We start from the raw sequence: 26869 nt of genomic DNA, 5'->3' as shown, positions 1-26869 counted from the left end.
CCTGAATCCAAACTGACCCTTGTGTTACGGTAAAGTCTTGAAAATTTCGTCGCTTAAAAATTAATTAATATTTTTAATTGTGTAAATCCGACTAATTTTTCAAAATTACCTCTCCCCGACTCCTGGTTATGACGAAATTTTCAAAAATCCGGCCTTTGTGCTTTTATCCTTAGCGGCTGTTATCTTTGACCCTCCTATATTGTGGGATATTTATTACTACTTCCTAAGTCATTTTCTGGTGGTAAATAATAATCTATTTATTTGTGCATCTCTTTTAAGTTATATTTAACTTACTGTACCCGAAAATACGTTGAGAATTATCTTCTCGGTAAGAAACATACCTCCTGATAGAGGAGAAGGATCACGTTAAGCCTAATTGCAACCTTGCATCATAACCTGGATGCGACATATTAAAAAAATTACGCACTTGGCAACATTTGTTGCATGCAGGGCTTTTCCCAGGATTAAGTGTCAGGCCTTCTAAAATTACCATCTGTAACTTCCTAAAAATTTACAGGGAGTAAAAATAATTGCTCCCGCTGACGATCATTTGCAATTTAAGTTCCTTGAACTAATATGAAAACTGCATTTTATTATTGCTTACATCGCGAACGATCTCCCGATGATGATATGAAAATTGCCTTTTCGTCTCACTCGGATCGCGAACAATCTCCCTCTGACGATCTCACGCGAACAAAGTCCTGACGATATTACGCAAACGATTCTTCGCCGAAGATATGCCGTGAGCGGGGAAGGTGGGGGGGGGGGGGGGGGGGGTTAAAGAAAAAATGAAAAATATATTTTATTTATAAAATTCAAAGGGGGAGGGGGGTTAAAATAATGATCTCCTGCTGACGATCTTCCACGAACGAAGTTCCCTTGAACTAATATGAAAAGTGCATTTTATTCTCGCTTACATCGCGAACGATCTCCCGATGATGATATGAAAATTGCCTTTTCGTCTCGCTCGGATCGCGAACGAACTCCCTCTGACGATCTTACATCGCGAACAAAGTCCTGAGGATATTACGCGAACGATTCTCAGATGAAGAAAAAATGAAAAATACATGTTGTTTATAAAATTCAAAGGGGGAGGGGGGTTAAAATAATGATCTCCTGCTGACGATCTTCCACGAACGAAGTTCCCTTGAACTAATATGAAAAGTGCATTTTATTCTCGCTTACATCGCGAACTATCTCCCGCTGAAGATATAAAGATTGCCTTTTTGTCTCTCTCGAATCGCAAACGATCTCCCGCTGATGATCTTACGCAAACGGAGTCCGCTACAAATATGAAAATTCTCTTCTCGTCTCGTTTGGATCGCGAACGATCTGTTGACGATATTATGCGAACGATTCTCCGCTGAAGATATGAAAATTGCCATCTCGTCCCATTCGCATTGCGAACGATCTCCATGTTCGAGCCAGGAAATCGTTAAATGGTCCTAAGTTGAACATGGCCATGAATAGAAGTGACGGGTACATTTCCCTTCGAGATAATATCTTGATTTTTTCATTGTGTCTTCCTCATTTAGGACAGCCGCCGATAACAATAACGGCGTTACAAATGACAGAGCTGCGGCCTGTGACTTCTATTTACCGCTTTGAGCCAGGTAATAGTAATAAAACTAAAGACAAAAGGCCGACGTTCCCGCAATTGAGAACGGGAATTCACATCTAAACCATCTATATTGTGAATGACCGCTCGCAGGGGCGCACTATTGTTCCTATCTCCCATTGAGAGTGTTATCGGCAATGATATCCTGATCGTATCATTGTCTTGAATCAACTGACGCATTACCTTTATGTTTGAGCTGGACAACGCGGCCATATTTGGCGACGAACTTTTCAAAAATTACCGAGTACCTCATTTTCAAGGTCGACGAAGTTTTTAAAGGAAAAAAAATTACGTCTGCGGAAAATCGTCGGCCGACGAAATTTTCAAGAACGACAAAATTTTCAAGACTTTACCGTACATAGTGACCATATGGTGCTAAGAGGCACCCAAGTTTCAAAGTCTATGGGAAATGTTACTGTTTTATATCAGCATTATTAAAATGGTAACAAAGAACATGCGCTAAACAGAGGAATAATTTGAGCTGAGGCTCAGGATGTGTAGACCAGTTTCATCATATACAGCTGCACTTATGCCCCTCTTATTACTTTTTAATAACAAAATATCTCATGGTGACAGAAAGAAAAAACTGGACCGGGGAATAAGTTACTGACAGCTACACCGAAGCTCAGGACCTGTAGAGAAGACTCAGAGAATATTGTTCTTCATCTGGAGATGTACTTTTCTTTTCATTAACAAAATATTAAATAACAAATGCAAATTTTTCGTTTCAGGCAACACCCACGTTCTTGTCAAGGTTTGGCAACAAGGTTCTGCAATCAAGTTTGTTAAGTCAAGACACCTCTCTCAGAGCTCTGGTCCTGGGGGGTGAGAGCTGCCCCTCTCCACAAACACTGAGAACCTGGAGGGCTGAGGGGAACCAGACCAAAATGTACAATATCTATGGCATAACTGAGGTCTCATGTTGGGCAATGCTGAAGGAAATAACAGAGGAAGAATTAGGGTGAGTTGCCACTCTTATTACTTGATTCCATGACAGAGATCTGTTATGATTTTTCAATGCAAGAACAGTTTATTGCCAGTGTAATTAGTATGAAACATTTGGAACAAAACATTGAGTCTCAAAAATGCTTTTCAGGGCAGGTTCTCCACATCAGGCTGTTTCCCTTGGTCATCCTATGTTGGACACAGAAGTCCAGGTCTTGGACACATCTGGTGTGGTTGTCCAGGGTGGGGAAGGACAGCTGTTTGTAGGTAAAAGAAAAAATAGCATTACAGCTGTACAAAATTCTAATATAATTTTTTCTTTGTCGTGTTTTTTCACACTCACATTCTATGAAATTTCTATGAGCCATGCCATAATTACAATATTATACAACAAAGTAAATTCAGCTGTCATGTAAAAAACAAGAGGCAGGATCTTGCAATACATGATTTGTTTTGTTTTTTATTTTAAATCAAATGCAATTTGTTAAATAATTTCGTTAAATAAACTATTGTAACATTCAGGAGGAAGCAAGAGAAGATGCTTCGTAAGTGAGATGTCCAGTCCATGGAGGTTAGATCTGGTTGCCATGCCGACCATGCATGCCACAGGGGACTGGGTAAGATTGGAGGAAGACTGCAGAATTGTTTACCAGGGAAGAAAAGACGAACAGATCAAGAGACACGGAAAGAGACTGAATCTGGTGGAGTTGACCAAGGTAGAGAAAACTTAAAGATTTTATAACAAGAAATCAATACAATCAACAATCTACAATCAACATTTTTTTGATGAATTCTTATGGTCAGAAAAAGCATCAGGACCAGTATCTTGAAGTTAATAATCATTCCCATTGATATAAGATAGAGAATATTTTGTAATTACCTTTCCGTTATAAATGTATTTTATTGGCTGAATGATAATTTTTTATTATCTGATAAAATCTCAGTCAAGCTATTTCAAAAGTGTGATTCTGCAAATTACTTACTTTTCATTTTAAATCCATTTTTTTATTAAATAACTTGAGCAAAGACGTCTTTCCATTTTTAGTTCACTGAGCAACAGTTTCCTGGGCTGTACTGTGTGGCCTTGAATAGAGAAAATGGCCTGTATTTGTTCATCCAGTGTCCGGGTGACTGGGATTTAGTAGGTTTGATTGAGAAGGTAGAGAAGAGAATAAGTGAGCACCTACCACTGCATTACAAACCAGACATCATACACATGGTATGGGAGATACCAGTTACAAAACATGGTGGGTAACATATTCAAATGATCTGAATGTTCAATCATATTATATTTCTCCATGACCTTTTTTATTTTATTTTATTGTATCTATTTATTTATTTATTTTCGGCATTTATTCTGAAAATTTATGAAGTTCCTGGATCAGTTTGTTTTTCAGATTTTAGAATTTATATTTAAAGTGTTTGGATTATTTGACATTTGATTAGCAAGCACTTTACCACTTGCAATGGGTGCTATTATATCTGAAAAATGTGTACATCAAACAGGTGCTTTTATGAGTTAATGCAGCTTGCATTTTAACACACATTTAAGCCAGCTTGACTCATTTTAGTGTATTCCACCCATACTTTGTTATTAGTTTCCTTTGTTTTTATGACTGAATCCGTTTTTGGATAACATGATAAAGGAACTGTAATATTTGCCATCCAATACAATGATTGATAAATCACATCAGGCTATAACTTGCTATATTGATACAATAAGTCATCAGAATTATGCTTACATGCTGATTATTTACATAGACTATACTTTTTATGGATGGACAGATTGCAAAGATTACCTAGTGGTGTAGTTTCAACATCAGAAACACTGGTGCTATTCATATTACTCAGATCAATCATCTCCAGCAACTGTCATACATGCAGTGATTAAGTCTCGACTTAACTACTGTAATGCATTACTCTGTGGTTGCACCAAGCAATGGATAGATAAACTACTGCTTATTCAAAGTACTTCAGTGTACCTCTTAACCAGCACACCCAGTGAAATTAGTTTTATGCCAGTTTTAAAACAGTCTTGAATGAACTATAGAATTATAGAAATTCTTGACAATTTTAAGAAAGAACTTAAAACGAATTTTTAAAAAAGTTTATATCTTAATGGACTGGATTTTAAACTGACCTTTAACTCTGTACTTAATGTTTCTTATACTATTCAATTATTGTTTGTTCATTTTTTAAATCATTTTGTAAATTCTATTGAACAATTTTAATGGATTTCACACTAATAATAATAATAATAATAATAATAATTATTATTATTATTATTATTATTATTATTATTTCTTTTTAAAGGTAAAGTGGATAAGGAAGCTCTTCTTGCAGAGTTTGAAAAAAGCAGGCAGTACAAATCTGGCTCTACAGTCAAACAAGTGCTTCAAGAAATTTGGAAGGTTTGAATACCACAAATTGTAAAAACATAAAAATGATATATTTTCCTCTTCTTCAAAAGTGGCTATTTAAAAGGGGGATTATTTTGATTCAGCAATTAATAAAATAGCACATAAAGAATTTGTGTTTTACTTCTCTTTTTTAAAGTATTACGTTGTTCACATGAACATAAAGTGAATGGCCAGCCCATTGTAGTTTTTTAATTAAAAATTTTCGATAACTTTCAAATGATATTAGACATAAATCTTGATATTTATGTGAAAAATATTTTGAAATGTTTTTTTATTTCAGGATGTTATTGGTCATCTCCCAGATGTGAAGGATAGATGGATGGAGAGAGGAGGAAACTCCCTAATGGCAGTTCACGTGACACAGACATTAGAAACAGTTTTCCAATCTTCCTTTCCACTTCTGTTAGATGCCATTTTACACAAGACATTCAGTGAGATAGAAGACTACATCAGTAATGAAATCAATCATGGTTCTTTAATTGTTGATGTACAATCTAGAGATAAACGTGACAAATGCACAAATGCTTTTAAGGAACATCCTTTCAAACCCTTGACAGCAGGTTCATTAATTACTTCCACAAGTATGAAAAATGAGATTCAGAATGAGATGTCTGGTACTGGAAATTTCTCAGAAATTAGCCAAGTTGGAAAAAAAAGAAAATTACAAAATGAAGAAACGGACTTTGTTCAGATGCTGAATGGAAGTGGCACTAAGCATCCTGGAACGGGCATTTTGTCTATTCAAAGGGGATCAAAGTATTTAACTCACTGCAATGAAAGCACAGGAGCACAAAGTTTCCAAAAGTTATCTTCACCAAGAAAACCAAGCCTCAAAAGACCAGAGGTAGTTGAAGGCTGGAAATATGACACAGGGAAGTGTGTTGATGCTTCTCCACTACTGGTTTTAAGAGACAGGTACAAGGCCCATACTAGCCGAAGTATATTTTTGCCATATGCTAATTAAGAAAATCTGGGCTAATGAAAAAAACATAATCTGAATACTGTTATTTGAATGCAGTTCTGAGAGATATTTAAACGAAAAAATTGTAATAAGACCATTGAATTCACTAGTTATAAGTATTTATGATAACAGTTTGTGTTTAGATAACTTTATTGTTTGATATGTGTCTTTTACTTTGTAATGTAGAGGTCAGGGACAAGTCTTCATAGGCTCTCACTCACACAGGGTCTCTGCCATAGATTTACATACTGGGAATGTTCACTGGGACAGAGAGCTAGGGGACAGAATTGAGTCATCACCTTGCCTGTCATCTTGTGGGAATTATGTCATTGTTGGTGAGTTAAAACTTAATAAATACAAATAGCAAAGCACGCGTCTTTTCACATATCTTGAAATGTATTTTGCATTAAATTATTTTTACGGCATAAGAAAAATAATTTTGCAGAAATTATGATTAACTGTTACTTTCTGCTGTCATTAATTCTTATTTGGATGATATATTGGGTTCATCAATTTCTTGACTAAGATTAATCTGAAGGGGCTTCAATAATTGATACCTATACTCAGTCCCATTTCCTTTTATGTGAATAACTTCCTCAGTTTCTTGGTCAAGTTAAAGTCATCCAAATACAGAAGAGAAAAGAAGATGTTTTATTGTTGTAGGGGGCATTCACAACCAATTGATCCATGGACTAACTAGTCCGGGGAATTTTGAATTTTAGAACTGTGTAAATCTGTTATTTGTGGTTTATTTCTCTGATTTTATCTTCTTTATTCACTACTAGGATGTTACAACCATGCTGTTTATGTCTTGGATGCTTTGAGTGGAGACATCTGGTGGCAGTTTAAGACATCGGGGCCAGTAAAAAGTTCCCCATGTGTAAATCCTGTGAATGCTTTGGTGTATGTGGGTTCACATGATCACCATTTGTATGGTCTGGATATCAAGGTGAGGGTTGCTTTGTGGTGAGAATAGAAGACAACATGAAAAATCAGTTATATTAATAATTTGTATTTGTATGCTTAGAACACTAAAAAATAAATTTAGGTCAAGACAACTTGAAATCTGTATAAAGGCTATAGCTACACCTATTTCAAAATCTCTATACATGTATTGGATGTAGAGGTCATAGATTACATGTATAAATGACTATGCTAATATGCTCTCTATATATGTAAAGAAGCATGTAAAGATATACAGTAGTTGAAAACCAGCAGAATGCAATGTGGCAGTAACAATAATCAGTATACCTTTTATTATGTTATAATAACTTCTTATTGTGGTTTTAATGTCAGCAGGCTGGGTCCTTGGATTTTTATACGTGTGAATATTTTGCACACTCACACACACACACACGCATACATGCACGCATGCATACACACACACACATATAAACATGCACACGCAGGCACCCACCAATAATAATAACAACAACACATTTTCCTTTCCCAGTCCCAACAGTGTGCTTGGAAGCGAGACCTTGGTGAAGGCAGTGTGTTCTCGTCTCCTGTAGTATCACCTGACTCCTGCCATGTCTATGCTGCCACACTAGCAGGAACAGTAGTCAAGCTGTCTGCAGTAAGTTGAACCCTCATTTACTAGGTCTTGTGATTTGTTAATTTGTTTGATGATGATGATTTGGTAAACTAATCTTTTATTTTATTTCCTTATATAAATGAACAAAATCAAGAATAATTTTTAAAAATATTTTTTATGTGTTAGTGAACAAAGCCAGTAAATGATAGAAAAATGAATGAATGATTGAATATAAATATAATTTTAAAAAACAGTGTTATAAAGGGTATCTGACCTTGTTGGTAAGAGGGAGGAGGGGTCCATTATTTCATTGCAGAAAAGGTGAATGCTTAAAAATACAGACATTTGTTTCAACTCATGATAATTGCACCAACACCTACTTTCACTGTATTGTGAGTAATAATAGTAATGCAGTCAAATGGTTTTAAGGTAACTTTATGCTCTTTGCAATTGCTTTTATCATTTGTCCTTTCATTTGCCAAGCTAAATGTAGATTTATTTGCAGGATACGGGCAGAGTTAATTGGATGTTTTATGATAAATCCGATACCAAGCCATTTTTCTCCTCGCCTGCTCTCACTCAGGAAGGAGTATGCATAGGTTGTGTCAATGGAAAATTGTATCACATAGATTATAATGGAAAAATGGTAGGAAGCAGCTGGTTAACAGATACCTATTAGTTTGCAATGTACTTGGCCTAAGCACATTTTACTTCTCCTTTGTGGTCGTAGCTTTTACTTCACTTAATGAATCTAAATACTTATAGAGATATCAGCAAATTTGATATGGTTCTCTTGGCGTAACTTGAACCTAAGTTTGCTGTTTGATGCTCTTGACATAAAAACTGGCTGATTACTTATTGTATCTGATTTTTTCTACCACATTTAGTTAGCATACATGTTGATTGAAATTTGAAAAGGAAATGTGTTTACTTTGTCCAGATTTGTCAAAAGACAATGTACTGTATACCTTTTCACTGTTTAGTTACTGAACTGTGTAATGGTTATATGTATCTTTATAACAATGCATGGATTGAAGTTAAACTTTTTTTTCAGCTTTGGTCTTACAGTACAAGTGGTCCAATATTTTCCAATCCCTGTATCCATCAATCTGATGACAGAAAAACAGAACTGATCATCTTTGGATCACATGATCATTATGTTTATTGTTTACCATCAGATGCCCCCACACTGAGGTGGAAAATGAAGACCAGTTCTCAGGTGTATTCCACACCTTTTGTGTTCCCAGTGTTAAAAACTGAAATTGTGCCGAAACTCATTGACAATTCAAATGAAATCCCTAACACATCAGAAAAGCCTGGAAACATCTGCAAGAACGTTAAAAATTTTGAAACATATGAAAACTTTGTGTGCGTCTGCGCGACCAATGGTTCCTTGTACTTGTTAGCACTTGAAGATGGCACCTGCTTCTCTCAGTATAATCTCCCAGGGGAAGTGTTCTCTTCTCCTGTTGTGTTTGGGGACAAGATTCTGGTAGGATGCAGAGATGACTACATCTACTGTTTGCAGATGAGATCTTCTAGTTGAACATCATTAAGGCCTCTTAAGAATGGGCACTACATGCACTGTTTTGTCATTTTGGTTTGGAAATTTAGAAGGTAATTATATATTCATCAGTCAATTTCATTTTCTGTCTTTCTTATGTGAAATTCATGTTATTTATTTTTATTCAATATTTTATGACCAGTTTAAAACCAACCTAGGGGAAGTACAATGCATAATCAGCAAGTAATTTTTCTGTCATTTGTCGAATTAAATTAATATTGTATAGATGATGCCTCCCCCCCCATTTTTTATTTCAGTGAGATTACCCACATAATTCTTAGTTTTTAAAAAGTGTAATTACAAGAATTTTTCTGCTGCTGTCAATTATAGATGAATTGTGTATTGCTATCATATCAAATGTGATAAATAAATTTAAATCATTTTAAAACTTCTAGTAATGAAATATGTTTCAATATTCAAGATCAGCAAGTGGTGAATCTGACTACAAAGGGCATTTGGAAGGGTTTTCAGATTTTAGAATAGATTGAAGATAAGGTCAGTAACATTTCCCAATTCACATTATAAGGTTTGTGGACAGGAAGGTTGTTTGGATAAATAGCATAGGACAGTGCTCCCTGCATTAAGGTGACACTGTATAGTGACTTTGATTTTATTATGTACAGACACAGATGTGTCTGTACATATAGCCATCATCTGCGTCTGTCGTCGCCGTCGCCGTCGTCGCTGTCGCCGTCGTCGCCGCCGTCGCCGTCGCCGTGCACTTTTACCGATAACACGATAAGTGGAAAACCATTTTTGCCTTTTGATTTGAAACTTACAGTACCGATGAATATTCATAATACGCAGGTCGAGTTCGAAAATCAGCATGATCGGGTCACTTATAGGGAATTTATGCTGTTTTTTCACTTTTTTCAGCATATATGCAGCACCGATAACACGATAAGTGGAAAACCATTTTACCTTTTGGCTTGAAACTTACAGAACTGATGAATATTCATAATACGCAGGTCAAGTTCGAAAATCAGCGTGATTGGGTCATTTTTAGTGAATTTAGGCTATTTTTTCTCTTTTTTCAGCATATATGCAGCACCGATAACACCATAAATGGAAAACCATTTGACCTTTTGGCTTGAAACCTACAGAACTGATGAATATTCATAATACGCAGGTCAAGTTCGAAAATCAGCATGATTGGGTCATTTTTAGTGAATTTAGGCTATTTTTTCACTTTTTTTCAGCATTTTTGCAACACTGATAACACAATAAATGAAGAGCTGTTTTACCCTTTGGCTTGAAACTTACAGAACTGATAAATATTCATAATACGCAGGTCAAGTTTGAAAATCAGCACGATCGGGTCACTTATAGGGCATTTATGCTGTTTTTTTTTCACTTTTTTCAGTATATATGCAACACTGATAACACAATATAAGAAAAACAGATTGGCCAATTGTCATTATACTCACAGGAGGGGCCAATCTTACTAAAACGCAGGTTGAGTTTGAAAATCAGCATAATCAGTCCATTATTTTAAAAGGTAATGCTGTTTTTTCACATTTCCTCACATTCAATTCTTAGGCATGTTAACAGTCTCATTATTGAACTAATAAGATACGTAAATGTGTTTGTTTGGCATTTCCTGCATCTTTACAACATTGTTAGTTGATTTTGTAAAAATGATGGTAAACTTGTTATCATGTATTGTGTAATAAAGTGTCAAAAATGGAAATAAACTCATATCATTGCAGTTTGTCAGATGCATTCATCCACTATGTTCAGAATCTCAGAATGGAGGAAGTTGGGCATTTAAAACTGTTCTATTGATACTTTTCCCATCTCATCAATTTTCTTCATTGGTCATATAAAAATGGCAGTAAACTGTTTATTTTGTTTTATGTTTAAAAAGTGTTAAAAATGGAAATAAACCCATTTCAGAACAGTGCTGTATTGTTTACATTTTGGCATTTTCAATATGTGACTTTGAAGTTCCATGGGCCTGAAGGCTTTTGCTAGTCACATTTTCTGAATAACCATGATACTAATATTTTATAATTAAAAATTGATGGTCATTATGCTGTAAAACATTATGTAATATTGCATGAAAATTTGAAGAAACCCCTATTTTGGGCACTGCTCCCAAGATGACCATTTAAGGAAAATCATGTCACTTACTGTTCTCAAACTTACAGGAAAGAAACATGGGACTAAAATACAGCTCCAGTAGGCAATGCAGTCTGTTTGGTAAATTTTTCTGGCAATTAAACAGTTTTTTGTGAAAATTTAATTTTTCACTTATTGGCATTTTCAAGGTGTGACTTTGAAGTTCCATGATCCTGACGACCTTTGCTTGTCACATTTCCTGAATATCCGTGATACTAATATTTTATAATTAAAAATTGATGGTCATTATGCTGTTAAACATTATGTAATGTTGCATCAAAATTTGAAGAAACCCCTATTTTGGGCACTGCTCCCATGATGACCATTTAACAAAAATCATGTCAATTACTGTTCTCAAACTTACAGGAAAGAAACATGGGTCTAAAATACAGCTTCAGTAGGCAATGCAGTCTGTTTGGTAAATTTTTCTGGCAATTAAACAGTTTTTTGTGAAAATTTAATTTTTCACATATTGACATTTCCAAGGTGCGACTTAGAACCTCCACGGGCTTGAAGGCCCGTGCTAGTCACATTTTGTGAAAATCCATGACACTTATATTTTATTATTAAAAATCGATGGTCATTATGCTGTTAAGCATTATGTAATGTTGCATCAAAATAGAAGAAAACACAATTTTTGGTGCTGCTGCCTTGATGACCATTATGGAAAAACCATGTTACTTATGACTGTCAAACTTTCAAAAAAGAAACACAGGACTAAAATGCAGCCTGAGTTAGAAAAGCAGTCTAATTGGCTTCTTTTTCTGGAAGTTATACATTTTAGTGTTATATTCATTATCTTTTTTGGCATATTCATTGTGGGACTCGGAGCTCCCATGGACATGAAGCCAAATGGTAATCATATTTTCTACATGTCCATCCTATTTATAGTCAATAAACAAAAATTGGTGATAATTATTCTCTAATTTATTATGTAATGTTACATCAAAATTGACAATCTTTTCGCACTGCTACTGCAAACATTATGAAAAGAAAACTGTGCTACTTATTATAATTTTAAACTTACAAGTACGATTTTTAGGATTGGCCTTCAGCTCATGAGAAAACCAGCTCTATTGGATTATCATGTTTATTGTATTTATGCATTTTTTGTGAAATTTTCATTTTTCTCAATCTGGCACTTTCTAAGTATAAACTTGAACTCTGATGGGCCTGAAGCCTTATGCTTTTACTTTCGTCTGTGTTACCTGTTGTGCATAAGTTGATGTTGACTGTGCAGTTAAACATAATGTATTATTGCATCAGGATTGGTATTCTCCTATTTTGGGCATTATGGTTTTGTGCTTTTCTTAAGGTGTGACTTATGGGCCTGAAGACCTTTGAGTGGGTCAGTCTGTAAATTACCCTTGGGTATCACTAGATTAATTTCAGAGTTATAAAGTCATTTGCTTTATAGGCCATTAAATGAGATTACGTAAAGCACACTTGTTGATATTTCCCTGTAAACTCCCAAAGGTAAAGCTCTTTGCTAGATTAATAATAAGGAAGCAGTGATAATTATGCAGGTAAATTTTGTTTAATATTGCAAATAAGTTTTAAATATATATATATATATATATATATATATATATATATATATATATATATATATATATATATATATATATATATCAAACTGGAAGATTAAAAGTTTGAATAGCAGCTTCATTGAAATTATATTTACCTCAAGCTCTGCCAAGGAGGTTATATTTTCACCCCTGTTTGTCTGTCATCCACATAACACAAAAAGTTATGGACTGATTTTGCAGAAATTTTCAGGAACTGTCGGAAGTGGGCCAAAGAGGACAATGATTAATTTTTGGTGGTGGTCCGGATCAATAATCAATCAATTATCAATAATAATCAACAATTGCTGCCTTGGCAGAGGTCTGCACTCTCAAAGTGCTTTTCTAGTTTTGTTGTTTTTCTTTATAATTTTTTCTCAAACACTTGCATTTGTGACTTTTAGCCCCAGGCAGGCTCTCATCTGCCTGGGGCTCTGCACATTTTCTGTATTTCTACATAAGCAGTTGTATTGTTTTTTATGTCTTTAAACATTATGTAATATTATTTTATGCACTGTCATCATTTTTCAAATATTGAGACTTTCATAATGTGAATTTGAACTCTCATGGTCCTGAAACTGTAATCTTATTGAAGGGGTGGATTGAGACCATCTTCTGGGTCTTCCGGAAGACAGTCAGGTTATTAAGTTTATATTGACTGGTATCTATTTTTTTCTGTTGGAAGACCATCAAAATGGAGGATGGATCAACATAGATACTTTGTAATACTGTCAGAAAATATCTCTGGGTCCGCTCCTGTTATTGACCATGTTACCTGTTGTGCAAGATTAAAATTCAGTGTTGACTGACAGTGCTATTATAAGCATTATTTATTATTGCATCAAAATTGACAAAATGACCTTTTTTGCATCTTTATTTTCTGTTTTTTGTCTGTACATTTGACAGCTTTGCTGCCTTGTTCACTTTTTTCAGCATATATGCAACACCGATAACACGATAAGTGAAAAACCGTTTTACCTTTTGGCTTGAAACTTATGGAACTAATGAATATACATAATACGCAGGTCAAGTTCGAAAATCAGCATGATCGGGGCATTTTTATGGAAGTTATGCTCTTTTTTCATTTTTTTTAAGCATATATGCAACACTGATAACACGATAAGTGAAAAACCGTTTTACCTTTTGGCTTGAAACTTACAGAACTGATGACTATTCATAATACACAGGTCAAGTTTGAAAATCAGCATGATCGGGGCATTTTTATGGAAGTTATGCTCTTTTTTCATTTTTTTTAAGCATATATGCAACACTGATAACACGATAAGTGAAAAACCGTTTTACCTTTTGGCTTGAAACTTACAGAACTGATGACTATTCATAATACACAGGTCAAGTTTGAAAATCAGCGTGATTGGACCAATTTTATGGAAGTTATGCTGTTTTTTTTTTTACTTTTTTTAGCATGTATGCAATACCGATAACGCATTTCAAGAAAATCAATTGGCCAATTGTCTTGAAATTTACAGGGGTGATCAGTCTTACTGAAATACAGATGGAGTTCGAAAATTAGCTCTATTGGTTCAGTTCTGGTGAAGTTATGCCTTTTTTGTATATAAGTGTTTTTTCCTTTGATTTAATTCTTAGGCATGTTAACAATCTCATCTGTGAACTAATTAGATATGTAAAGGTGTTCTTTTGACATTTTCTGCATCTTAACAATATTGTTAGTTGATTATATAAAAAAGATGGTAAACCTGTAATTGTGTAATAAAGTGTCAAAAAATAGAAATAATAATAAACTCATATCTTTACAGTTTGTCAAATTCAATCATTCACCATGTTCAGAATCTCAGAATGGAGCAAACTGGACATTTAAAATTGTTCTATTGATATTTTTCCTATGTCAACAATTTTCTCAGTAGTTCATTTAAAAATGACAGTAAATTGATTACTTTGTTATATGAAAAAAAGGTGTTGAAAATGGAAGAAAATCAATTCAATACAGTTATCTCTTGTATACAGGTACATTTTGGCATTTTGAAAGTGTGACTCTGAACTTCCATGGCCTTGAAGACCTTTCCATGTCACATTTTCTGTATATCCATGATACTTTTATTTTATTATTAAAAATTGATGGTCATTATGTTATATTGCATAAAAGTTGAAGAAAACCCTATTTTGGAAATGGCTGCCGGAATGACCATTAAGGAAAAACCATGTTACTTATGATACTCAAACTTACTGAAAAGTTTTGTAAGACTGACATGCAGTTTGTGTTGGAAAATCAGAGTGATTGTTTTCTGTTCTGGAAGCAATGCAGCTCTATAGAGTGCTATATGGGGCTACTGTTTATGGATGGTGGTAATTGTCCCTTGGGGTAGTCACAAGCTAAATTAAGAGCTATAAAATCATTTGCCTAATTAATTTCCAAGTGCCCATTAAATAAGATTACATATAACACACGTTGAGATTTCCCAGTAAAGTCCCATAGGTTAAGCTCTCTTAACTGTGTCACATAATTAGGAATCTGTGATAATTATGCAGGTAAATGTTGTTTAGTATTGCAAATAAGTTAACAAAAGAAAAAAAATATATTTGAATAACAGTGCCTTATTATCCTCAAACACATTGGGGTTATTCATATCATGTTATTACAGCAAGATTAAAAGTTTAAATAGCAGCTTTAATGGGATATTTTTGTTGTGTTTTCTTTTTAATTTATTATTCAAACACTGGCATTTTCAGCTCCCATCCACCTGAAGCTCTTCACATTCTCTGTATTTCCACATAAACAGTTGCATTGGTTTTTATGTCTTTAAACATTATGTAATATTATTTTATGCATTGTCATCATTATTCAAATATTGGGATTTTCATTATGTGAATTTGGTCCTGAAACTGTAATCTTATTGCAGGGGTGGATTGAGGCCGTCTTCTGGGTCTTTCAGATTTTAAAGTTCATATTGATGGGTGTCTGTTTTTTTCTGTTGGAAGACCATCAAAAATGTAGGATGGATCAACAAAGATAATTTGGAATACTGTCAGAAAATATCTCTGGATCCGCTCCTGTTATTGACGATGTCACCTGTTGTGCATGATTAAAATTCAGTGTTGATTGACAGTGCTATTGTAGGCATGATTTATTATTGCATCAAAATTAACAAAATGAACCATTTTCTGCATTTTCTCAGCATATATGCAGCACTGATAACACGATAAGTGGAAAACCATTTTACCTTTTGGCTTGAAACTTACAGAACTGATGAATATTCATAATACGCAGGTCAAGTTCGAAAATTGGCTTGATTGGACTATTTTTACAAATTTAAAATTATGCTGTTTTTATGTACAGACACAGATGTGTCTGTACATATAGCCATCACCTGCGTCTGTCGTCGCCGTCGTCGCCGTCGCCGTCGTTGCCGTGCACTTTTACCGATAACACGATAAGTGGAAAACTGTTTTTCATTTCAGCTTGAAACTTACAGAATTAATAAAAATTTATAATACGCAGGTCAAGTTTGAAAAGCAGCATGATCGGGTCACTTGTAGGGAAGTTATGCTGTTTTTTCACTTTTTTCAGCATATATGCAGCACCGATAACACAATAAGTGGAAAACCATTTTACTTTTTGGCTTGAAACTTACAAAACTGATGAATATTCATAATACGCAGGTCAAGTTGAAAATCGGCATGATCGGGCCATATTTGTGGAAGTTATGCTTTTTTTTCATTTTTCTCAGCATAAATGCAACACCGATAACACGATAAATGAAAAACCGTATTACCTTTTGTGTTGAACCTTATAGAACCGATGAATATGCTTAATACACAGGTCAAGTTCGAATATCAGCATGATCGGGCCATATTTGTGGAAGTTATGCTATTTTTATGTACAGACACAGATGTGTCTGTACATATAGCCGTCATCTGCGTCTGTCGTCGCCGTCGCCGTCGTTGCCATCGTCGCCGTCGTTGCCGTCATCGCCGTGCACTTTTACCGATAACAGGATAAGTGGAAAACTGTTTTTTCTTTTGGCTTGAAACTTACAGAACTGATAAATATTCATAATACGCAGGTCAAGTTCGAAAATCAGCATGATCGGGTCACTTATAGGGAATTTATGCTGTTTTTTCACTTTTTTCAGCATATAGGCATCACCGATAACACGATAAGTGGAAAACCATTTTACCTTTTGGCTTGAAACTTACAGAACTGATGAATATTCATAATATGCAGGTCAATTTCGAAAATCAGCGTGATTAGGTGATTTTTAGTGAATTTAGGCTATTTTTTCTCTTTTTTCAGCATATATGCAGCACCGATAACACAATAAATGAAAAGCTGTTTTACCCTTTGGCTTGAAACTTACAGAACTGATGAATATTTATAATACGCAGATCAAGTTTGAAAATCAGCATGATTGGGTCATTTTTAGTGAATTTAGGCTATTTTTTCACTTTTTTTCAGCATATATGCAACACTGATAACACAATATAAGAAAAACAGATAGGCCAATTGTCATTATACTCACAGGAGTGGCAAATCTTACTAAAACGCAGGTTGAGTTGGAAAATCAGCATAATCGGTCCATTATTTTAGAAGTTATGCTGTTTTTTCACATTTCCTCACATTCAATTCTTAGGCATGTTAACAGTCTCATTATTGAACTAATAAGATACTTAAATGTGTTTGTTTGGCATTTCCTGCATCTTTACAACATTGTTAGTTGATTTTGTAAAAATGATGGTAAACTTGTTATCATGTATTGTGTAATAAAGTGTCAAAAATGGAAATAAACACATATTATTGCAGTTTGTCAGATTCAATCATCCACTATGTTCAGAATCTCATAATGGAGGAAATTGGACATATAACACTGTCTTATTGATATTTTTTCCATCTCATCAATTTTCTTAGTTGGTCATATAAAAATGGCAGTAAACTGTTTATTTTGTTTTATGTTAAAAAAGTCTTAAAAATGGAAACAAACCCATTTCAGAGCAGTGCTGTCTTGTTTCACTTTTTTCAGCATTTATGTAGCACCGATAACACGATAAGTGAAATACCGTTTTACTTTTTGGCTTGAAACTTACAGAACTGATACATATTCATAATATGCAGGTCAAGTTCGAAATTCAGCATAATCCGGCCAATTTTAGGGAAGTTATGATGTTTTTTTTTTCAAAATTTTCAGCATTTTACTTTCATCAGTGTTACCTGTTGTGCATAATTAAAATTTGATGTTGGCTGTGCAGTTAAACATAATGTATTATTGCATCAGAATTGGCAGTCTCCTGTTTTATTTTGTGCATTATTGTTTTCTGCTTTTCTTAAGGTGTGACTTATGGGCCTGAAGACCTTTAATAGACAAATTTGTGTGGTCAGTCTGTAAATTCCCCTTGGGTATTCACTTGGCTAATTTCAGTGCTATAAACTACGGTAATGTGCCATGAATTTCGAACAGTAGAAAATAATTAAATTTGGGAAAAGATCGTTCTGGCCGAAATTCATGAAATGGAGGTGCTCAGAACTTCCAAAAGTTCGAATTTCATGGAATTCTGTCAATTTTGACCGGAAGTTGTCTGTTCGTCGCTAGGCCTTCTCCCGACGATCTATTTAGAGTTACCATAATGTATGATTGTGTGAGTGTCGGTAATTGCGACCAAAGGTATACACGTACTTTCACCCGATCACTGTGTATGGCCCATAGATAGAGCGGTACTGTTGTCTAGGGCCGCAAAACAGCATCGTTATCAGTAGTGTCGTTTTTCAAAAGCGATTCTGGCAGCCAGAAACTAGTGTCGTTTTTCAAAAACGATCCTGGCGCTCAGAACGGGAGTGGACGGAGGGAGAGACGGCCGACGATTAGCGTCTGCCACGGCCAGATAACCTTTACTATGGAAGCTTAGTGTTACCGTTGCTCCTTTCCGTGCACTGAAACTGAGACGACAGCCGATCAGTGTCTATGGCGCACGTGCAGGTAGCCTTCATCTGCGATAAGTGTCTTCCGCGACCAGGTTCGTTGCCTTTACCGTTAAAGTCGGGCGGAGCTTTACACGCGAATGCGTCCTCATCTCGCCGTTCGCGGGTCGGTTTCTCCGACGCATACGTAGCCTTCCCTGCAGAAGCCGGCCTCGGCACTACGGCCTCTCCTCCGTGCAGGAAGGCTACTACGACCGCAGATCGGTATGTGCGGCGCACAGGTAGCCTTCGCCGAACTGTGTATTACTGTGTATTACGGTCTCTCTCCGTCGTGCGCTGCGACCAAGATGACCGCTGATTGTTGTCTGCGATCAAATATACTAGGTTTGGGGGGGGGGGGGGGGTGTGCAGGGCGGTTTTTTTTTTTTTTCGCTCAGGCAACCCAATCTTAACCAGCAGCAGCAACTAATTTCCTGGCGCATAGTTGCGTCAATGTACGCATTTGAAAAGCGTGTACGTTTTGTCATTGAAACCATCTTCAAACAAACGCGAGGTAATCTAGAGTAAACCGAAAAGGCAGTTTTTATATTCGTTCAAGGGACTGGAAGATCGTCAATGGGAGATAGTGAGCGATCTGAGCGCGACAATAAGCCAATTTCCACACTAGTTCAAGGGACTTCGTTACTATATTCGTCAGCAAGAGATCGTCAGCGATCCGAGCAAGCATAGAAGCTTGGACTTTTTGTCCATGCTAGATGGCAATTTTCATGTAGTCAGCAGGATATGGTTTGCTGGTTTGCGACAGGGGCGTAACCAGGCATACGCACGGATACACTGTGCGTATATAATTTTTTGGCCAACCATGATATTATTCTCTATTAATCTAGTGTACTTTTCAAGGAATATTATCGAAAATCCCCTTCGATTATAAGTTAATGTCACCTGAATGTACAAATTCTCTGTATAATTTATATATGCACCATTGTTCTGACACCCTTCTCGTTTGCTTTCACAGAACTGAGGTAAACAATACTAGTTACCATCTGAAGTCCGATCTTAATCGTCCATCTAGCTGGAACTTGCTTTACCTCTTAATTAGAGGGTAAAGTGCCCTTCAGCTCACAGGTAGCTTTTGTCTTGAGTGTATCGAACGCGATATTTATCTCAGATAAAAATCTACCTGTGTGTTATTTCAAAGAGCTCCTCCAGCAGACCTGGGGGCACTAGATAAATCTGATCATCGGGCTAAACAAGGAGCCAGAGAAACAAAGGAAGAGTGATTTTTCCTGCAAAGTTTCAAAGAATTTTGACACGGACTTGATCCAGCTTAACCCTCCAAACTAACGGGGTGACATGGGCAATTTTTACAAAATTTACAAACAATTAAACTTAGATATATTACAATTTTATCCTTTAATATAATTTTGGGAGGCATGCACCCGCATGTAAGCTGGGTGAAGTCAGTAAGCCCCTTGTTAAATAAATATACCCTTATGAGCAAGGCAATTTGGACGGCCGCTGACATCACCGGATGGCCTATATTTTCAAAGACGGCTAGACGGCTTGCGACTTTTTTTAATGACGTCTTGGCTTGTCGGGACAGCCGTGGACGTTGTAAGAAATTTTCTTAGAGTAATTTGACGTACCTAGCTTTTATGATGCGTCACAGATGAATGGTACTACTTTGTAGTGTACGCTGATATTCAGTCACGACGAAACTAGTTCCTAAAGCTTACAAAACACAATAAAATGTTTCTATGAACTTTAAGATACACATTCCACGCCGTATGCAGCAGTGACAAGAGTGACCTTCATGCGGTACAAAACACTAAGCAAACTACAGGCCAATTTGTGAAATTGGACACCTTCCGGACCTTCATACGCACGGCAACTGACAAAGCTGATTGACAAAAAGGAAAATTTCAAATTTTCAGCGAGAGGTCGTTCGCAATCCGAGAGAGACCAGGAGGCAATTTTCATATTTGTTAAAGAGACTTCGTAAGCCAAAGGGCAAGACGAGAACGCAATTTTCGTATCGTCAGCGTCGCAATCCGAGTGAAACGAGAAAGCTCATACTCGTTCAGTGGCTTTCGTTTGCGGCAGATCGTCAGCCGGAGATCGTTCTCGATTGTTTTTAACCCTCCATCCCTCCCCATTGGAATTTATGATTTTTAAAAATATTTTTCATTTCATTTGTACATTTCAAGGGACTTCATTAGCAGAAGATCGTCAGCGGGAGATCGTGAACGATCTGAGCGAGACAAGAAAGCAATAATGGTAATCTTTATTGCAGCTCTTAATATTGCTCTTTTGTTCTGTTACTGAAGTCTCTACTGTTAACAATGCTATTGTTCGCCTCAGCAAAACTACCGATCGCTATCTCACACCGAATACTGCGGTAAAGAAACAACAGCCCGACAGTACAACTCTTAATAGATTCTTCTGTTATCTGAATGAATGGATATGACAATGTTGTTTAGCGTCCTAAACTAACTGTACTGATCGTTAACTTGCACCTTGGGCCGCACACGTAGTACTCAGGTAAAGGTATGCTAGGGCAACATTGCCGACTGTTAGAACTTTATAAGCGCGAGAATAGCCCGGTGGCCGATTTTAAGGTGTACGAAATTCACGAAATGAAGATCGCGCAAAATTGCTTACTGGCCGAAATTTATGGTCCAGAAAAAACTCCAGACGGCCGATTTTAAGATCGTTCGAAATTCAAGAGCCGTTCTAAATTCATGGCACTTTACTGTAATTTGCCTAATTAAGCGGCCATTAAATGAAATTTCATAAAGCACACTTGTTGATATTTCCCTGTAAACTCCCAAAGGTTAAGCTCTCTGCTAGATAACATAGTGTCCATAATAAGGAAGCAGTGAATAGCAGATTCATTGGAATTATATTTTTGTTGTTTTCTTTTTAATTTTTTCTCCAACACTGGCATTTTTAAGATGTGATTTTTAACTCCCATCCACCTGAGGCTCTGCATGCACATTTTCAGTATTTCCACATAAGCAGTTGTATTGGTATTTATGTCTTTAAACATGCTGTAATATTATTTTATGCATTGTCATCATTTTTCATATATTGGGACTTTTATCATGTGAATTTTAACTCTCATGGTCCTGAAACTGTAATCTTATTGAAGGGGTGGAATGAGACCATCTTCTGGGTCTCCTGGAAGACAGTCAGATTTTAAAGTTTATATTAACGAGTTTCTGTTGGAAGACCATCAAAATGGAAGATGGATCAACAAAGATACTTTGGAATACTGTCAGAAAATATCTCTGCATCTGCTCCTGTTATTGACCATGTTACCTGTTGTGCAAGATGAAAAAACAGCGTTGACTGACTGTGCTATTATAAGCATTTATTATTGCATCAAAATTGACAAAATGACCTATTTTGCATCTTTTTTTTTCTGTTTTTTGTCTGTACATTTGACAGCTTTGCTGCCTTGTAGATATATAGCCCCTATGTGTGTAGGCATGAAGTCATCACTTGCGTCTGTTGCCTCTGTTAGCATCACAGTCAATCTTAGCATCACAGTTACCTTGCACTTTCCTGGAATTTATCTCAACACCATTAAAGTGAAAATGTTACGGCACTTATTTTTCTCAAACTTAGAGAGCTAAAATACAGCTTCAGATCAAAGACCAGCCTGATTGAATTATTTATTTTAAATTTTTTTTTTTTTATTATTATTATTTTGTGTGTGTGCCCATGTTGGCTGTGAACAGTAGTACATGATTTAAAATTGGTCATGATAATGCTGTTCAGCATTATATACATATATATACTAAGATTGCCCAAAAAATATTTTAACTGCATTTTTACACTGTTTTAATGTCACTGCTTGAATTAGTTTCGCCATTTATATATGTATGTCTGTCCATCTAACAGCTGTGCTGCCTTGTTTATTTCCCATGCAAACCATAAGTTAAATCAGAATTTTGCAACTTGTTACGGCAACAACTCCAAATATTCTGGTTTATTCCCTGTTTGAGGAGCATTGGGATCAACATCGTCACAGTAGCTATAATCATTCACATACACTGGCTGGTCAGGTGAATGCATTACCTCATACTGTGCCTCTCCTGCCTCGTTACTGACTGGCACATGGGGCAGGGTACGGAGCTGTGTGTACACGTGCTGTGGTGAAGCATCATGGGAGACTGGTTGCTCGTACCCAGGTTCTCTCGTCAACGGTTCTGTCTCGTTGGTCTTGGAATTCGATGGAGGCATCTGGTGACCTTCACCTTTAAGTGGGTCACATTCTCCACTTCCTGTTTCTGCTTGGCCTTGACCTCTGTTAGTCATGGTCTGCTGTTTGCGTTTTATTCTGCAAATGACTACCACTGCCACAATGACCACTGTAACAATGATCACCACCCCAATCACCAAGAAAATAATAATTACATGAACATGTATTACAACTGTGTTGTCTTTGGTTCCTGTTGCTGAACTTTCATTAGTTGCCATTGTAACAGCACTGGTGGTTTTCACCAGGCCTGGGGTTGTTTGTTCCATTGTGGTGGCAGGGTTAGATAAGGAGCCACAGTTAGGAGGAGCACCGCACCGAAGGTTTTCAGGTGAAGCTCTGAAGTTTTCCCCCTGTATGCAGTAGACTGGGGTTGACGCTGAAATCTGGAGTTTTACTCCTCTGTCTTTCATCCACTTGAGATCACATGTACATGATAACTGATTGCCGTCCATTTTCACATACTGTAAGTTAGGAAAACCAGCAACAGTACAAATGTTGAGGGTACTTATATTGTTATATCTGATATCCAGGTCACGGAAGATATTCGGGAGACCTTGAAGTGCGTCGATTGGGAGAGAGGTCAACTGGTTGTTTTGGAGTTTCAGCTCCTCCAGGCTCTCCATGTTGCCCTGAAATGTCATCCCAGGGAACATTTTGATTTGGTTGAAGGATAGGTGGAGCTCTGACAGAGCCGCCAGATGACGCACTGCCTCTCCAGGGACTGTAGTCAGGTGGTTGTAATCTAGGAATAGGTAATCCAGAATGTACCCCAAGACAGAGAAAGCATTTCTGTGGATGTAGCTGATCTGGTTGTGTGTCAGAGACAAGCGGACTATCCGTTGTGCTGTAGTCAGTCCTAGAAAAGCTCCATCTTGTAGGAATGTGATGTTATTGTGTGAAAAGTCGATGAGTTCGTATGTGAGCTGGGATTCGGAAATTCCGGAGTTGGGTATGGTTTTCAGACGCCTGAGAGTGCAGTTGACACTGTATCTTATCTCACCTTGATTTACCGGCTGGTTCATAGTTGAGTTACAGATACAGATGCCAGACCATGGGCATGGTGGTAGAGCTTGGGTTGTCATGGCAATGATTAATATTATTTCCATATAAGCTAACATGTCCACTGTTATAATGTGCATGACCACAGTTTAGTTGATGATGAACAGGGTTTAAAGCATAAGCTTGCTAGAATTGTCTGAAATAGAAAAAAGTAAGATAAGTCTTTTTTTTCTTTTAACAGTACATTAATGATTTTTATACTTTTTTATGATCACCTGAAATTATCCAATATGGCAGATGGCTTAGTAACTAGAACTAAAATGTCATTGGTGAGTACTGGGAATTGTTTTATAAAATAACTTTATATCAAGACATGGTCTAGACTTTAATATCAAATCATAGTCTGCTTTGAGCCAAACTAAATCTAGGTTAGTCTATTGAAGAAATTGTAAAGTGTTGTACCTATTCTATACTGGGTACATTCTGATCACCTGTGTCTGTCCTTGTGGTAGCTGTCACTGTTGCTGTCCCACACATTTGTTAACAATTAACACAAATGCCAAACTGTTTTTTATTTTATTTTATTTTATTTTATTTTATTTTGGTAATTAAGATAAACTGTATTTGATTAAAGTACAGGCTAAGTTTAAAAAAATTAAGCCCAAAGGGGTACATACATAAACTAGTAGTCTCTCTCTCTCTCTCTCTCTCTCTCTCTCTCTCTCTCTCTCTCTCTCTCTCTCTCTCTCTCTCTCTCTCTCTCTCTCTCTCTATATATATATATAAATATATATATCCACTGTTCTGCTACTGTAACAGTGCATAAACCTATAGTATATATAGTGACGCACATGCAACCCCCTTAATTAACAAACAACCAAACACTGGTGACCCATATATATATATATAATAACCATTAAATATGGACATATACACCAGCTCAGGGCATGTTCTGAAGTGGAAGGTGACAATTCTCCTTTCCTCTTTCCTTCTCTCCTTTAGAGACACTTGTACAACTTACCTATGTACCTATACTTAAAAGATACTCGCTCAACTTACCTATAGAATATGTAGTCACACTAGTACTGAGTATACACTATGTATTGTATTACCTATGAAAGAAAAGCTATGTTGTATATACACAGTCTGTTGTATTTCTGGTGAGCTGTTACATGAACTCCGGTATCAGAAACTTTCCTCTGAGACTCCTTACTCACTTCCTTATATCTTTAGTTAATTGCTTCAGTACAACTTCCAGTCACTGGATCCGCTCCGCTCTATGAACCAGAAGTATTATGACTCAACCTACATTGTAGGTCACCCCTTACAATTTATACAATGAAGATTTTTCTTCTGTTTATTCGGTTTTGTTTTCTCAACCAACCAAAAAAAAAAAAAAAGTTCCATTAATTCCACACAATTAAGGTTGTTAACTGCTCTTTGATTCTATTGTGCGTGTTCGTGTGTGTGTGTGTGTGTGGGGGGGGGGGGGGGGACAGTCTATAGTTTAGTCATACTTTCACTTTACATTGATCTGTGTGTAGTAACCTGGATCTCAATTCAAGTGCATAAACAAGCATAAAAGGAGCTAAAAATAACTTCCTGCACTTCAACTTGCAGTGATGTTTTTGTGGCTTTTGAGGAAAGATTGAACGTGCCTTCCATATAATTGTAGAGATGGTATCTATACATGTATAGCGTAATGTCCATGCTGTGGTGGTTACTGTAGTTTGCAGAGATATTCACACACTAGCACTGGCAGAAGTTGCAGTTTGTAAAGGGTGAACTAGATTTTTCAAAGTCTCTTGTGTAGTGAAAAATTACTACATATGTAGTTTCTTTTTCAAGGGGTGTAACTTTTCAATTCTTTCTCAGAAAATTGATCACATGACTTGATCACATGGCTGACTTTGTCTCTTAAGAAATAATTTACTTCTATGTCATTCTATAAATATACCTTTTAAAAAATTCACAATGATCTTTTTTTAAGTTGTACAATTGCGATTATTAGAAAAACATTGAAAAAAGAAAGTTGGTATTTGTCTACTCAGTTTTATTATTATTATCTAAAAGGTATATTTATGAATGATATAGAAGTAAAATTTTTCACAGTGATCTTTTTAAAGTTTTAAAATTTTGATAATTAAAAAGCATTGGAAAAAGACAGCTGGTAAATATCAATCAGCATTATTATTATTATTATTATTTTGATTTTTTTTTGTTTATCAAATCCGATGAAGATTATAATAAACTTATAATTAACTTATCTTATTATTATAAACTTATCAATGATTGTAATTACATAAAACAATTATAAAACAGTTTTGCATTTTTTAAAACTTTTTACCCAAGGCAGTGAGAGCGTGAGGGCCTGCTTCACAAAAGAATATTAGACTTCACAAAAGAATATTAGTTTGTCAAAAATTTTAGACCATAATTTACCCTGGAAAAAAAAACATGCACAGTCTGTCCCTTAAACTTTCCAGCTTAGTGGTCAATAAGACCACCACTTTTCTAAAAACCACTGGTCTGAATTCAGATTCACTGGTCTGAATAAAAATTTCAGAGACCTTGCACTTCCCCTATTTCATCAATATTAGTAATAACAAGACCTTGATTTTGTCAAATATTTTTTCAAAATGTTTTTAGAATCATCATGTTACAGTTACATTTCAAAAACAAAAAATTAAATCAAAAGCTTTACATTCTGAAAAAATCTTCTGGTCCAAACCAAAATTTAACTAGTGATGGGCATAGAAGCAGTGACTGGCTTAACAGACTGTGTGGTAAAAGCAATTAAGAAAAAAATACACTCTAAATATTCTTAAACTCACAGGAATAATTCACAGGACTAAGTAGAATGTAAGTTCAAAAACAATTCTGATAAGATTATTTCTGTTGCAGATAAATTGTGAACTTCATTTTTCACACAATGGCATTTTCAGGGTTTAACTTTGAACTCCCATGGGCCTGAAGCCCTGTGCC

At 36.0% G+C, this 26869-nt stretch overlaps 1 protein-coding gene across 7 annotated transcripts in view; it reads left to right on the top strand.

The window, feature by feature from the left end:
- The window catches only part of LOC106168418 (beta-alanine-activating enzyme), a 30262-nt gene that overhangs the window by 2411 nt on the left and 982 nt on the right, over window positions 1-26869 (top strand). For 2 of the 7 annotated variants that reach the window (XM_087008303.1, XM_087008307.1), the window contains exons 7-18: window positions 2350-2579; window positions 2715-2830; window positions 3086-3279; window positions 3609-3810; window positions 4877-4974; window positions 5264-5898; window positions 6131-6279; window positions 6730-6893; window positions 7398-7523; window positions 7987-8127; window positions 8536-9098; window positions 9467-9540. In XM_087008303.1, coding sequence (XP_086864429.1) covers window positions 2350-2579; window positions 2715-2830; window positions 3086-3279; window positions 3609-3810; window positions 4877-4974; window positions 5264-5898; window positions 6131-6279; window positions 6730-6893; window positions 7398-7523; window positions 7987-8127; window positions 8536-9027 — 2547 coding nt within the window. In that variant the 3' untranslated portion in view covers window positions 9028-9098; window positions 9467-9540. Of the gene's footprint in view, window positions 1-2349; window positions 2580-2714; window positions 2831-3085; window positions 3280-3608; window positions 3811-4876; window positions 4975-5263; window positions 5899-6130; window positions 6280-6729; window positions 6894-7397; window positions 7524-7986; window positions 8128-8535; window positions 9099-9466; window positions 9541-23415; window positions 24214-26869 lie in introns of those variants that run through there. The other 5 variants (XM_087008305.1, XM_087008304.1, XM_087008306.1 and 2 more) reach the window with 5 other exon arrangements.

This window comes from Lingula anatina, chromosome 3 (assembly GCF_051362555.1).
Source record: "Lingula anatina isolate TDL-2025a chromosome 3, LinAna3.0, whole genome shotgun sequence".
Classification (NCBI taxonomy): Eukaryota; Metazoa; Brachiopoda; class Lingulata; order Lingulida; family Lingulidae; genus Lingula; species Lingula anatina.
Note: the sequence above shows the minus strand (reverse complement) of the source record. Positions and strands in the feature narration are given on the sequence as shown.